The sequence below is a fragment of the Cyprinus carpio genome, chromosome A4 (assembly GCF_018340385.1).
Source record: "Cyprinus carpio isolate SPL01 chromosome A4, ASM1834038v1, whole genome shotgun sequence".
In the NCBI taxonomy this organism is placed as follows: Eukaryota; Metazoa; Chordata; class Actinopteri; order Cypriniformes; family Cyprinidae; genus Cyprinus; species Cyprinus carpio.
In genome coordinates, this window is record NC_056575.1 from 33,261,400 (window position 1) to 33,276,381 (window position 14,982).

At 39.0% G+C, this 14,982-nt stretch overlaps 1 protein-coding gene across 2 annotated transcripts in view; it reads right to left on the reverse strand.

Annotated features, from left to right (window-relative positions):
* Positions 1–487: 487 nt before the first annotated feature.
* The window catches only part of LOC122140727 (NACHT, LRR and PYD domains-containing protein 3-like), a 37,537-nt gene continuing 23,042 nt past the window's right edge, over positions 488–14,982 (reverse strand). For both annotated transcript variants that reach the window (XM_042745459.1, XM_042745465.1), the window contains 4 exons: positions 5,189–5,362; positions 4,912–5,085; positions 772–945; positions 488–666 (listed from right to left, as the gene is read on the reverse strand). In XM_042745459.1, coding sequence (XP_042601393.1) covers positions 489–666; positions 772–945; positions 4,912–5,085; positions 5,189–5,362 — 700 coding nt within the window. In that variant the 3' untranslated portion in view covers position 488. The remainder of the gene's footprint in view (positions 667–771; positions 946–4,911; positions 5,086–5,188; positions 5,363–14,982) is intronic.

Consider the following 14,982-nt stretch of genomic DNA (forward strand, 5'->3'; position numbering starts at 1 on the left):
TAATTAGAGAAGAGTCCATTTTTATAGCATTATGTGTCTATTTCAGAGAGAAGTGAGTAGGAGGAAGATTCTCTCTACATACTTTTAGGTCGTAAAAGTCTATCTGATCTGGCTGAATTGTCCATGGTAACCAGGGGCCTGGTGTCATTCACGGACATCCTGACACCCAGTATGTTTATTGGGTATGTGGTTTGTGACTATTTGTTAATCTAAGGAATAATTGATTTGTTAAATCTAATGAAAAATTGTGTATCTGATTGGTCCAAATGCTACAATGTAATAAGTCACCCAAACTCTCAGCACTTGCATGAGATGGAGTTTGTGTGGAGCAGCATTTACTGTGAACCAAGCCACTCAGAGACACTGAAAACACTGGATCAAGAGCTGCTTGCATGTAAATTAAAATACTGCCGTGCTATTTACTTATTTCAAATTATATCACAATTTGATAATCAAAAAAAGTGATATTTGGTACGTTTAAAAACCATTTACCTCAGAATCTCCAGCTGACAGTTTTGGCTCTTCAGTGCATCAGAAAGAAGCTTCACTCCAGAATTCATCAGGTCATTGTTACTCAGGTCCAGCTCTCTCAGGACAGAGTTTGAGGATTGTAGAGCTGAAGACAAACTTCCACAAGACTGAGCAGTGATGTTACATCCACATAGCCTGTGTAAAGAACAAAACAATAAGTAATATCTACAGTTACATCACAAGTTTTACAAATTGATAAATGCACTGAATATTGTATTCATTTTATTAAGAACCATTTACCTCAGTATCTTCAGCTGACAGTTTAGGCTCTTCACTGCATGAGAAAGAAGCTTCACTCCAGAATCCTGCAGGTCATTTTTACTCAATTCCAGCTCTCTCAGGACCGAGTTTGAGGATTGTAGAGCTAAAGACAAACTTCCACAAGATTGAGCAGTGAGATTACATCCACATAGCCTGTGTAAAGAACAAAACAAACAATAATATTGTAAGGTCTGTTTTGGGTTTTTTTTTTTGTTAGTTTTTTTGATGTATTTTGTTTTGTAGTTTGATTTATGCTGTTTGTGTCATGCTTCCCTTGCCCTCTTGTTGTCTTGCTATTGGTTCCTCTTGTTCCTTGTGTCATGTTCCGATTGGTTGTCTTAGTCTTGTGTCTTGTTTCCCATTGGTTTGTTCTTGTCATGAGACCCTCATTGTTTGTATAAGTACAGTCGTGGCCAAAAGTTTTGAGAATTACATAAATATTGGAAAAGTTGCTGCTTAAGTTTTTATAATAGTAATTTGCATATACTCCAGAATGTTATGAAGAGTGATCAGTTGAATTGCATAGTCCATTCTTTTTGTCATGAAAATTAACTTAATCCCAAAAAAAACCTTTCCACTGCATTTCATTGCTGTCATTAAAGGACCTGCTGAGATCATTTCAGTAATCATCTTGTTAACTCAGGTGAGAATGTTGATGAGCACAAGGCTGGAGATCATTATGTCATGCTGATTGGGTTAGAATGGCAGACTTGAAATGTTAAAAGGAGGGTGATGCTTGAAATCATTGTTCTTCCATTGTTAAACAATGGTGACCTGCAAAGAAATGCGTGCAGCCATCATTGCGGTGCATAAAAATGGCTTCACAGGCAAGGATATTGTGGCTACTAAGATTGCACCTAAATCAAACAACAATTTATAGGTTCGTCAAGAACTTCAAGGAAAGAGGTTCAATTCTTGTAAAGAAGGCTTCAGGGCGTCCAAGAAAGCTCCAGCAAGCGCCAGGATCGTCTCCTAAAGAGGATTCAGCTGCGGGATTGGAGTGCCACCAGTGCAGAGCTTGCTCAGGAATGGCAGCAGGCAGGTGTGAGCGCATCTGCACGCACAGTGAGGAGAAAGACTTTTGGAAGATGGCCTGGTGTCAAGAAGGGCAGCAAAGAAGCCACTTCTCTCAAAAAAAAACATCAGGGACAGATTGATCTTCTGCAGAAAGTATAGTGAATGGACTGCTGAGGACTGGGGCAAAGTCATATTCTCCGATGAAGCCCCTTTCCGATTATTTGGGGCATCTGGAAAAAGGCTTGTCCGGAGAAGAAAAGGTGAGCTCTGTCCTGTGTCATGCCAACAGTAAAGCATCCTGACACCATTCATGTGTGGGGTTGCTTCTCATCCAAGGGAGTGGGCTCACTCACAATTCTGCCCAAAAACATAGCCATGAATAAAGAATGGTACCAAAACACCCTCCAACAGCAACTTCTTCCAACAATCCAACAACAGTTTGGTGAAGAACAATGCATTTTCCAGCACGATGGAGCACCGTGCCATAAGGCAAAAGTTATAACTAAGTGGCTCGGGGACCAGAATGTTGAAATTTTGGGTCCATGGCCTGGAAAAACTCCCCAGATCTTAATCCCATTGAGAACTTGTGGTCAATCCTCAAGAGGCGGGTGGACAAACAAAAACCCACTAATTCTGACAAACTCCAAGAAGTTATTATGAAAGAATGCTATCAGTCAGGATTTGGCCCAGAAGTTGATTGAGAGCATGCCCAGTCGAATTGCAGACGTCCTGAGAAAGAAGGGCCAACACTGCAAATACTGACTCTTTGCATAAATGTCATGTAATTGTCGATAAAAGCCTTTGAAACATATGAAGTGCTTGTAATTATATTTCAGTACATCACAGAAACAACTGAAACAAAGATCTAAAAGCAGTTTAGCAGCAAACTTTTTGAAAACTAATATTTATGTAATTCTCAAAACTTTTGGCCACGACTGTAGTCATGTTTTTGCCAATGTGCTTTGTCGTGTATTAACGTAATATTGCAACCTGCTGTCGGTTAGTCTAGTCTGTTTCGTCAAGCTGTCGGTGAGTCCGTCAAGTCTGTTCTAGTCAAGTCTGTGTATCTTGTTTGGATTTTGGATTACACCTATGTAAATAAACTGCACTTGGGTTCATCTACACTCGCCTTCAGTGGACTGATCGTTACAGAATACACGACTGCAACCATGAACCCAGCAGTTTCACGCCTCCTCTGCCTTCGTCAAGGTAATCAGGCCATTGAGGACTATGTTGAGGAATTTTGTGACCTGTGCTACAAGGTGGACTTTAATGATGTGGCCCTTAAGGACATTTTTCCAGTGGGGTTAAATGAACCCGTTCGTTCTCAGTTGCCTGGGGGAAAGATTCATTGGTCACTGGAACAGTGTATAGACTTTGCCTTGTGCATGAGTGGATCTACTTTTACTGTGGGTGTTGTTGAGGAGGAACACAACACTTCCTCAAAGTTGGATCACATCATGTCTGCCAAGCCAGAGTCCACTAACATCATGTCTGCTACCCCAGGGTTTGCTCACGTCATGCCTGCCAAGCCAGCGCCTGTTCACGTCATGCCTGCTACACCAGAGCCTACTCACATCATGCCCGTTTCTCAAGAGATTCTCCACAACATGGCCACTATTCAAGAGCTCCGTCGCAAAATGGCTGCCACTCAAGATTCTCTTTGGAAAATGGCTGCTCTTCCAGAGGTCGCAAAATGGCTGCCACTTCATCCAGGGTCTCGTCACGTCTCTGCTGATCATCCAGGGTCCCTTCATGACATGGCCGCCATTCCAGAGTCCCGTCATGACATGCCTGTCGAGCCAGGGCCTTCACACAAGATGGCCGCTACGCCAGAGTCCCCGGCCAAGATGGCCGCCACGCCTGAGTCTCGTCAAGTCTTGGCAGTCACTGAGACTGTTCCCGTGGCCTCATCACTTCTAGTAATGGCAGTCGCCATTTTGAGCTTGTGGGCCACTCACTGCGCTCCAGAGACTTTTCCTGTCCATGAGTCTGCTCCTGAGGCTTCTCCTGGCCCTGAATTCACTCCAGTGGCCTCCAGAGGAGGCTGTCCACAAGCTCTCTGCCTGCCCTGTCACGGCCAAGGAGGCCGTCCACGAATACTCTGCCTGCCCTGTCACGGCCAAGGAGGCCGTCCACGAACTCTCTGCCTGTCCTGTCACGGCCAAGGAGGCCATCCACGAACTCTCTGCCTGTCCTGTCTCGGACACGGAGGCCGCTTAAGAACTCACTGTCTGTCCTGTCACGGCCATGATGGCCATTCAAAAACTCTCTGCCTGTTCTGCCATAGACAAGTGGTCTGTCCATGTCTCTGCTCCACCATGGCTTCCAGCTCTGTCTGCTCCGCCTGGCCACCCTGCTAGGCCTGCTCCGCCATGGCTCCATATTGCTCTGGATCTGCTCCACGGCCGAGGTCCCCCTCTGTTCCATGGTCTGTCACTGCTCCACGGCCCAGGTCCCCCTCTGTTCCATGGTCTGTCACTGCTCCACGGCCCAGGTCCCCCTCTGCTCCATGGTCTATTCCTCCTCCACCACCCTCCTGGACTTTTTGGGTTTTGTTTGTTTGGGCGTCTGGAGCCGCCCTTAGAGTGGGGGATATGTAAGGTCTGTTTTGTTTCTTGTTCATTGTTTTCATGTCTTTTATTTTGTAGTTTGATTTATGCTGTTTGTGTCATGCTTACCTTGCCCTCTTGTTGTCTTGCTATTGGTTCCTCTTGTTCCTTGGGTCATGTTCCAATTGGTTGTCTTAGTCTTGTGTCTTGTTTCCCATTGGTTTGTTCTTGTCATGTTTTTGCTATTGAGCTTTGTCGTGTATTAACGTAATAATGCAACTTGCTGTCGGTGAGTCTAGTCTGTTCATGCCATATCAAGTCTGTTTCGTCAAGTCTGTTCATGCCACATAAAGTCTGTTCTAGTCAAGTCTGTATTTTGTTTGGATTATTGTTTGGATTACACCTATATAAATAAACTGCACTTGGGTTCATCTACACTCGCCTTCAGTGGACTGATCGTTACAAATATATATACAGTTACATCACAAGCTTTACAAATTGATAAATGCACTGAATATTGTGTTCATTTATTTTATTAAGAACCATTTACCTCAAAATCTCCAGCTGACAGTTTGGGTTCTTCAGTGCATCAGAAAGAAGCTTCACTCCAGAATCCTGCAGGTCATTTTTACTCAGGTCCATGTCTCTCAGCACAGAGTTTGAGGATTGTAGAGCTAATGACAAACTTCCACAAGATTGAGCAGTGAGATTACATCCACATAGCCTGTGTAAAGAACAAAACAAACAGTAATATGCAGTTACATCACAAGCTTTACAAATTGATAAACGCACTGAATATTGTGTTCATTTATTTAAGAACCATTTACCTCAGAATCTCCAGCTGACAGTTTCTACTCTTCAATGCATCAGAAAGAAGCTTCACTCCAGAATCCTGCAGGTCATTGTTACTCAGGTCCAGCTCTCTCAGAACAGAGTTTGAGGATTGTAGAGCTAATGACAAACTTCCACAAGATTGAGCAGTGAGATTACATCCACATAGCCTGTGTAAAGAACAAAACAAACAGCTATATAATTTGTTTACTTATTGTGTTTATTTATTTGGTAGTGTTTGTAATCTGGAGCACAGATGACTTCCAGAAAGCTTTGACTGTGGTGATACTGAAGTAAACTCAATGATCAGTGAATATATCTGATGGTTTTTTTGTAGTTTTGGTAATTTGGAGAAAGGTTTGCTTCCAGAAAGGGTTTCCATTAGATTTTAAATGTATGTTTCAGTAATTAAATTCTTCATAAAACACCTGTCACAGCAAAACAGATAAGGTAAAGTGGATCCAGTAGCAGCAAGTTTGTATGTTTAAATTAATTTTAAAAAAATGGATTGTCCAAAGGGTACAAAGACAAAAAAAAAAAAAAAAATAATCAGCAACTATGGAAACTATGAGTCTCAGAACAGAAACATAAAATCAACCTGACAATACCGGTCTCATTTATAAACGTTGCGTACTCACAAAATGGTCATAGAACTTGTGTACGCAATATTCCATGCACATATTGCAATTTTTTTTATTAATTAGCATAAATATTTACACACCGTACGGACATTCTAGACCATGCATATGCACTCTTTTTCCTGGAGTGAGAAAATAAATGACGTAAACAACGATTTTAAAATGTTTTCATTTTGATATACACATTTACATTAAATATTCCACTCTCATTAATGGAGATAAGCACTGAAATTACATAAAGTCATTATGCAGAAGTTAAAACAAAATTATATTAATTTAGTAGGGCTGGACCAGAATATTCAATTATTCGAATATTCATTCGGTGGGATGGCTTTCGATTTTCAATTTTGAGATTCCAATAATCTTTTTTTTTTTTTTTTTTGAACACCTGGCTTCCCGGCAAAACGTTCTTCATTCAAGCTTGAATATAGTCGCTTTTTTACTATCGGAACGAATGGTTCTAAGGACTGTAAGGTACGGTTACAGTTATATTTCCAAATGAGCCTGGTATGATGCAGCAAGATTACAAACCGTTCTCTCGGTATGGTTAGACAACCATGCTTAGCCATGCTGTTAAGAGTGTGTGTGCGTGACATCGCCACTCTGTTGCCTGGCCACACCCATCATCGCCTTCAGTTTATTTTATTTTTCACGTGAAGAGTTGTATCTTTTTTTCTGTTATTGAAATAAATATCAGATAAAAACAGTCCCAAAAACAGAAATATCTGATCATCATCCATATTGCTGTTTATATTGCACTTTGCATTTGTATTGCATTCTAAAGAACTCCATTATAACAAAGTCTCTTGTCTTTGGTTATAAGCACCACAGTGAAAAAATGAAACCGTAATAATGGATAATTTGTCTATTTTAAAAGTATTGCTCTTAACAGACCTGTGTGTTTTGTATCTCTAGTGCAGTCTCCGTTCTCGGAGCATATAAGCCCTGCCTGTGTGAGGCGCTCTGCTTCTGGCTCGCGCTGTTTTGTAGTTTATTAAAAAGTTCATTAATTCTGAACGTGTCGCATGTCCTTATTGCGCCAAAATGCGACACTGCACTCTCTTGGGTCAGGAGCCACACACACCACGCGAGAAGTAGATTAGATGAACAGTTCTCAACATAATACAAATACAAACAGACAGACAAACACACAGAGGTTCCTGCCTTTATTATGCCGCACCACAACAGCTAAAGTCTGTCTTCACTGGACACAACAAAGCGACCATTGAAAATCATTTGAAATTTGTGTCAGTACATCATGAATAGAACACAGCAGCAGTTTATTGCCGGGAACTTCCAGCCCTGCATGCCGCATCCAGTGTAGACAACATAGTAGGTTCTATTGTATGCTGCACCGCTCACGTCCGGTGTAGACATGGTGTTAGAGAGAAGAATATGTTCAGCCCCCTACCTCTGAAGCTTCAAATATTCGGTGTTGATTACTACCGAAGCTTTGAGGTTTTAAAAAATGGTATTTGGACCAGCCCTATTTGTTTTTGTTGATTCGGAGGTTTTGAGGTTTTTATTTATGGTGGCATGCCGTTTTAATGACAGCGGGGAGTGCTATAGGTGCACAATAATTCATCTTTAAACTAAACTGCAGATCTCATGTTATGAGAATATATTTTAGTGAGAACAATGATCAATGATCCGCACTTACTTCGATATTATGGCAGACTTTCTTAGATAAATATTTTAGAATAAACCGTTTGTTTTTATGGATTTTGATATTTATGCTAAAACATAACACGGATACTAGAGGATTTTTAGCAATAAAAATTGTGTTTGGCACAAATGGCATTTATAGTCCATATCTCATATTTCCTTAATGTCTTATATCTTCAACAGTGTTGGTCACGTGGATGGGAATATGCATTGAAATGAGATGCAGATGAAGTTATGCATAGTAAGAGTAGGCGATGTAAGCCTCATTTATGATGATTTCAGGGAGAAGTCGGGGTGGAGATAAAAGCAAGGGCCGAGGCAGGCAGCAAGCATTCACAAATCAAAATCCAAGCAGATTATCCAAAGGCCAAAAAGCAGAGAATCAAGCCGATAATCCAGACGAGGGTCACAAAGGGCAGACAGTCAGAAATAATGCTCAGAATTGATAACCAGAGGATAAACAATACTTCACAAAGAGACATTCTTCTTCTTCGGTTTTATGGCAGGTAGCACCACTGTTAGGTGCATTATCGCCACCTACTGTATTGGAATGTGAACCAGAGTTTACCCTTTCTTAATGTGAGGGAAAAAAATAAAGAAAAATAAATAATGAAAGAAAGAAAGCAAAATAATAATTATTTTAAAAAAACACCTCTAAATTCTCTTAATCAGCTCAGTTCTCTTAAGATACAAAAATAAACTCTCTAATCCATAAGTAAACAGTTTTAAGCTTTAGGTTATCCACTCCGATCTTTCTTAGTTAATTTTTCATTGTTTCTTGTTCATTAGTATACTTTTGACAAACACAAATAACATGTTCTACTGATTCCTCCATTCCACAGAATCCTGTAGGATGTTTATTTATTACTTTTAAGGTTTTATTCAGCATAGTATACCCAACCCTTAATCTTGTTAAAATATTTTCCTCTTTGGTGCTTCTTTTACTTATTCTCACTACTCCTACTTCTTGTTGTATTTCATAAAGTTGACATCCTGTATTTCCTGTGTCCCATTTATGTTGCCACTCCTTAGTGGTATATGCTTTAATTACTGCTTTTGCTTCATATTTACTAAGTGAGATATTCATGATCTCCTCGTTTTCCAATGCCCGTCTTGCTAATCCATCAACTTTTTTATTACCCTTTATCCCCCTATGAGCTGGTATCCACATAAATATTATCATGATATTCATATTCTTAAATCTATACAGATTCTCATATCTCATTTACTATATCCTGTCTACTATGGGATGTGAATGACTGTAATGACTTTAATGCCGAACACGAATCTGTACAAAGTATAACCTTTATCATTTGAGTCTCCTCTATCCACTGTAGTGCTGTTGCTGTTGCCATCATCTCCACTGTGTACACTGATACATGATCTGTTGTACTAATATTTACAGAAATGTTTAAGGATGGAATACTGAAAGTAAAACCTGTTCTCCCAGTGTTAGGATCTTTAGATCCATCAGTATATACTGGAGCAAATGCTTGGTATACAGTTTGTAGTCTATGTTTTCAGGTTCTTTCATTAACTCCAGCATATAAAAATCTATGAATACTGCAAGAAACATCCAAGGTGGCGTTAAGTTTTGCCTGTTTTGATAATGGTACTTCTGGATTATTTTCTTTCTTATAGTTTTTTTTATAGTTTTTTTTTAACTATTCCACTGTTTAGACCTATCCTTTTCCCAGAACGGAAGGAGTACCTTTACTGTTGGATAGCGGTCTTCTGAATGACCTTGAAGATTTTCCCAGTAGTTTATCATTATCTGCTTTAGTCTGATTTGTAATGGCATTTCACTCACTTCAACCTGAAGAGCAGATACAGGAGTCGTGTAAAAAGCACCACAACAAAGTCTCAAAGCTTGAGCTTGTATCACATCCAGCTTCTTCAATAAAGCTTTCGCTGCCGAGTCGTCAACAATACTTCCATAATCTAATACTGATCTAATCAGTGCTAAATAATTACTTTTCATTGCAGCTCTGCTTGCTCCCCACTCTGATCCTCTTAGACATCCCATCACATTTAAAATCTTTTTACATTTAGTGTCAGTCTTTTGAATATGTTCGTTCCATGTCAATTTTGCACCAAACCACACACCTAGAAACTTAAAAACTTTAACTTGTTCGATAGTTTGTCCATACATGTCCATACATGCATATGACAATTTTTCTACTACTTCAGTTGCCTCTTGTATCTTCCCTGTAATATAATTTATATTCCTTCCCCGTTTCCACAATGCCCCATCATCAGCAAACAATGATCGCCCAATGTCTCCTTGAACTTGAGAAAATACATAATTTATCTTAATTGAAATTTGATTGATTATCAGCAAACAATGGTCGCCCAATGTCTCCTTGAACTTGAGAAAATACATAATTTATCTTCCCAATTCTAACTTGAATAAATCTCTCAAACAAAAAAAAATCTTTAATCCAATTATAACTTCTACCTGTTATTCCTATCATATCAAGTTTGATCATTAACCCCTCTTTCCAAACCATGTCATATGCTTTTTCGACATCAAAGAAAACTGCCATCACTGAATTCTTATTAACCTGAGCCTTCTTAACATCTGTTTCCAAACATATAATGGGGTCCATAGTTCCGCTCCCTCTCCTGAAACCACTCTGATGAGGTGATAGAATTCCTCTACTTTCCAAATAAAATGCTTTTCTTTCTGTAATCATTCTTTCCGTTATCTTTCCTATATGTGACTATATGTGAGGTCAATGCTATTGGCCGATAAATCTTTGGATTTGATGTATCATTTCCTGGTTTCCTAATAGGGATAATCACTGACTCTTTCCATCCAGTAGGTAGCTTTCCTTTTTCCCAAACTTCATTATAAAAGCCTAACAGTTTTATAGACGCCAGAAAACCCAGATGTTTTAACATTATAAAGCAGATTTCATCCTTCCCAGGAGATGTTATTCCTGCTCTTGCTATTGCCCTCTTCATTTCTTCCATAGTGAACGGAGTATCTATTGTGTTGTTAGTTTCCTTCCGCCTCTCAAAACTTCCAGAATAAACTGATTTTGTTAATTCCCTTCCTCTCTTTCCCTCCTCAGTTAGATTATTTGAGCTATGAATTTCAATAAGTGCCTTTGCTATCATTTCTGTCTTTTCTTCATCAGATACTGCTACCTTTTCTCCCACCTTCATAACAGGATATTTCTATTCCTTTCTGATTGAAGAGATGCCCCATACCTCTCCCACAGGTGTTGATCTACCTTATTTTATTACAAAACTTCTGCCAGCTTTGTCTTTTTGCACTTCGTATAATTTTCCTAACCTTTGCTTGCATTTGATTATATTTAAGTTTTGAAAATTATGCGTTCTTAATATTCTTAAGGCTTTATTTCTTTCTTTAACTACTACACTTAATCACTCCTCCACTTACATCTGTTTTTGTTCCTCCCCATAATGTACTATGTGCATTAAAATCCCACATATCACTCTCTTATTCCCATCCATTCCTTCAATTTGCATTAACCCATTCAGATCTAATTTCTTACAAGGATTATAATAATTATGAGCTCTCCTTCCTTCATCAAGATCCCTATGACTATATATACACACAAACTATACACTACTATATATATATATATATATATACACACAGTATATATATATATATATATATATATATATATATATATATATATATATATATATATATATATATATATATATATATATTCATGCTCATTTCCTATTTCTATCTCTCTAAATACAATATCTTCTCTAATAAATGTAACACACCCACCCCCTACTCCTTCCCTCCTATCACACCTAACACAAAATCATATCCACCTAATCTAAGGCCCCATTTACACTGCATGGCTCAAGTGACCCAATTCCGATTTTTTCTTCTCATGTGGCACAGATCGGATATGACCGGTGAACATGTAAGCAGGAAAAAACCGCATGGATTCCGATTTTCTCAGATCGGATTCAGACCTCATTCATATGTGGTAATAAATCGGATATTAATCGGATACGTGCATTTGCGTGTGCCATGTAAGCAGACAAATCGGATATTCCCCAGTAAATGCGAGTCGTACGTCTTTACAAAAGTGACGTCAACTCAGGTGGACACCACCAACTGAGATCACATGAATTATTATAGGCGCGATGGAGGAAGAAGGATACACACAGTGGAGCAATGCGGAGGTTTCATGTCTTTTAAGTCTTTGGGGTGAAGAGACAGTGCAGGCAAAAATGCAGGGTTGTTACAGAAATAAATCCGTGTTTGAAGACATTTCATGAGATATGGGAGGCACAGTTTAAGCGCTTTTTTCTCCGCCATACGAGACCAATGTTTTGCTGATTTTTTTTTTGTTGACTTTTCAAAATATTGTGGAAAGCAAAACACTGTATAATTTTATTTGCATCTGCATCCATTGTATTTTGTGCTGTTTTACTTCCTTTTCCAGGTCAGAATGGTCTACGTTTGGTAGTTTCAGCAGTGTATAGTGTAAATGCAAAAATCGGATACGGTCACTTTTAAAAGATGATGTAAGCAGGTCGTCAAAAAAATCGGATATAGTCAGAAAATCGGATTTGGGCATCAAGACCTGCAGTGTAAATGCAGCCTAAAATCTAAATTGAACACAAATAACACTGGGTTTTCTAGATAGCTCTTCTATATATTTTTTAAATTCTTGTCCATTGGCCAACAAACTTCTAACATTCCATTGCATTAAGAGGATCATTATTAGTAATTTCCAACCCATGCTTGATCCTGACTTGCCTGAGCACTGAGGTCTTTTCTTACTTCCTCCCATGTCAGCCCCTTGATACTTAGATGATGTACTGCTGCCTTCACAATTATTTGTATTCTTTCTGTTTTCGATTTAATCGACATTGTGGCATTAACTACCCCTGCAATGAAGATAACTAATTTCTTTAAGTCAACCAATACTTTTCCTTTATTTACTTGTTCTACTTCTTTTGAGGTTTGATTCTCCACTCTGTTTCTTTCATTTTTTTTCCTTCTCTTGGATTCACCATCATCACAGCTTCTGCATAGGTGATCTTATTCTGTGTTCTTTCCTGTTGTATTTCTGTAATACTATAAAACTCCATAATCACGGGAAGAAGGAGGCGGGAACCGGCGGACATTCAAATAAAACTTTAATAACCAAATAAAGATAAAACAGCGCGACAGCCCCTCACGGTGGACTGCCACGCACAAACAAAAACCAACACAAAATAAAACCCAGGCCTGGTCCTTTCTCGTCCTGCACTGTCGTCGCTCCTCTTTTGTATCCTCCCAATCTCCTCCGTGGGACTCGAGACCGGTGAGTGGAGCAGGTGTCGCTTATTTCCCAATCACTCCACCGGCCTCGCTCCGTTCCCACGGCTCTCGGCCCCGCCCCACTGGTCACAATTTCCTTTTCCTTTTTCCATCACTTCGCACCCCCCATAAGCCACACTGTGATTCCCCCCACAGTTACAACATTTTGGCTGTTCATGATTACATTGCCCATAATCATGATCTTCTCCACACCTGGCACATCTTCTTCTGCCTTTACATACCTTGGCTGTATGTCAAAATCTTTGGCAGTTGTAACACCTCATTGGCTTTGCAATATGTTCTCTAACGTTATAACTAAAAAATCCTAACGTCACTTTTTTGGGTAATAATTCCTCTTCAAAATCAAGTACAACATATTCACTGTCTTTCCTCACTCCCTCTCGAGTTATCTGTATCCACCGAGCACCTTTCAGATTTCCGCCTTTTAGGTTTGATTTAATTTCCTTCATTGAGATGCATCGACATCCAGTCTGGTCTTTCTCCCTCCTTGCAGAACTCCCCAAATCACTCCTTTATTTTTATTATTTTAAATTTTCATATTTCTTTTATTTTTTAATTTATATTGTTCTATTTTTTTATTTTTGCAAGCAATCTGTATATTTCCATCTCTTAAAACCTTCACCATATGTATGTCACCAATCTGGTTTCACGAAATCGTTGTAAATTTTACTGGACTCATTGATGATATTCCCTTGTCCTCACCGAATCTCAATATCATTTTAAATTTCAAACCTTCATGGTCACTCTCTTCCACTCCTCTTTCAAAACTTCGACAATGCCTGGTTTTCTTTGCTCTTATCCATTCAAAATTATTTTCTCTTTTCTCCCTCATTCTTCCGCTTCCTTGACTTGTTTCCATACTATCTTCACTATCCACTTTATCAGAATCTCCCCATTCACAACACAGCTGTGCTTACACTGCATTCACCGCTTTCTTCTTTTCATTTGACTTTCCCATTCTTATTATTTTTCCTCTTTTCCGACCACCAGTTGATATACATACTTTCCTTCCAAGATCATTGGTTGAATTTCCAAAAATTTTCACCTTAGAAGTTTTAACCATATAACTCTTTGCTCTGTGAATCACGCCAGCCAAACTGTCGCTTTCTCCCCCACATAGAGACAGTGTGCCAGAGCAGTTTATAAAGCCCAGGTAATGGATCTTAGGTGCCCCGGTGCAATCAGAGCAAGGTGCGGGGCTGATGGGAAATATAGTGAGAACACAGTGCACAAATTAATATTCAGGGGATGGCACCCTCTGCTGGTCAGAGGAGGGAATCACGGATTTCGTCCCTGTGACACGTACACTTTTAGGATGAAATCTACGGAGAGTTTTATAAATGAAACCCCTCGACAGTTAACTTGATGGTTCATGTGTAGCCAGTTGACTGAGACATCTGTTTAATTTGATGTTTTTTATGTCCAAGGAGAATTATGTAAATTTAGTTAACCTCAGCAAAACTTGTATTAAATGCATTTTTATTAAGTTCTATTTTCAGTGGTTCCGATCGAGAGTTCCTATCAATTGTTGTAGATGGGGCCTTAATTAGTGGGAAATATGTCGCTCCTCCTTTAAGCGTTCACACTTAGATGCACGGTGTATGCGAACGGACAAGCAGATGTAGTTTTTCTCTCCTTGACATTTATCCTGCTTGAATTCGTTCTAAGAAATGCACATAACTTGCCGCCGCAGGGCCGCGGCGTTAACTGCAAATCAGTCGCGTGTTAAAATCATTCGCGAAACTACCGCCAGGTGGCGCAAAGGGACGGATTGCGAACTGAATGTAATTGTAGAATGAAAGGAAGACGTAAAACAACAATAAACATTATAATATACATTATAACATCCTTAAAAGCCACTAAAATAGGATAGTCTTAGGCTACAGTCTACTCATCAAAAAATAAAAAATAAACCTTTACACAAAGCCTCTTATGCATGCTATTGTTTTTAAACAGTCATTATATATATATATATATATATATATACGGATTAGAATGTTTTCATTTCTGTTCATTCTTGGTTTTAAAAATAATAATAATAATAATAATAATAATATTCAGGTCCCATTTGCAGAGCGAAATGAGAACGGTCCAGCATTTACAAATAATTCTTATTAACTCTGTTATTATTCTTGATTTTTCAAACTGCTAACACTTT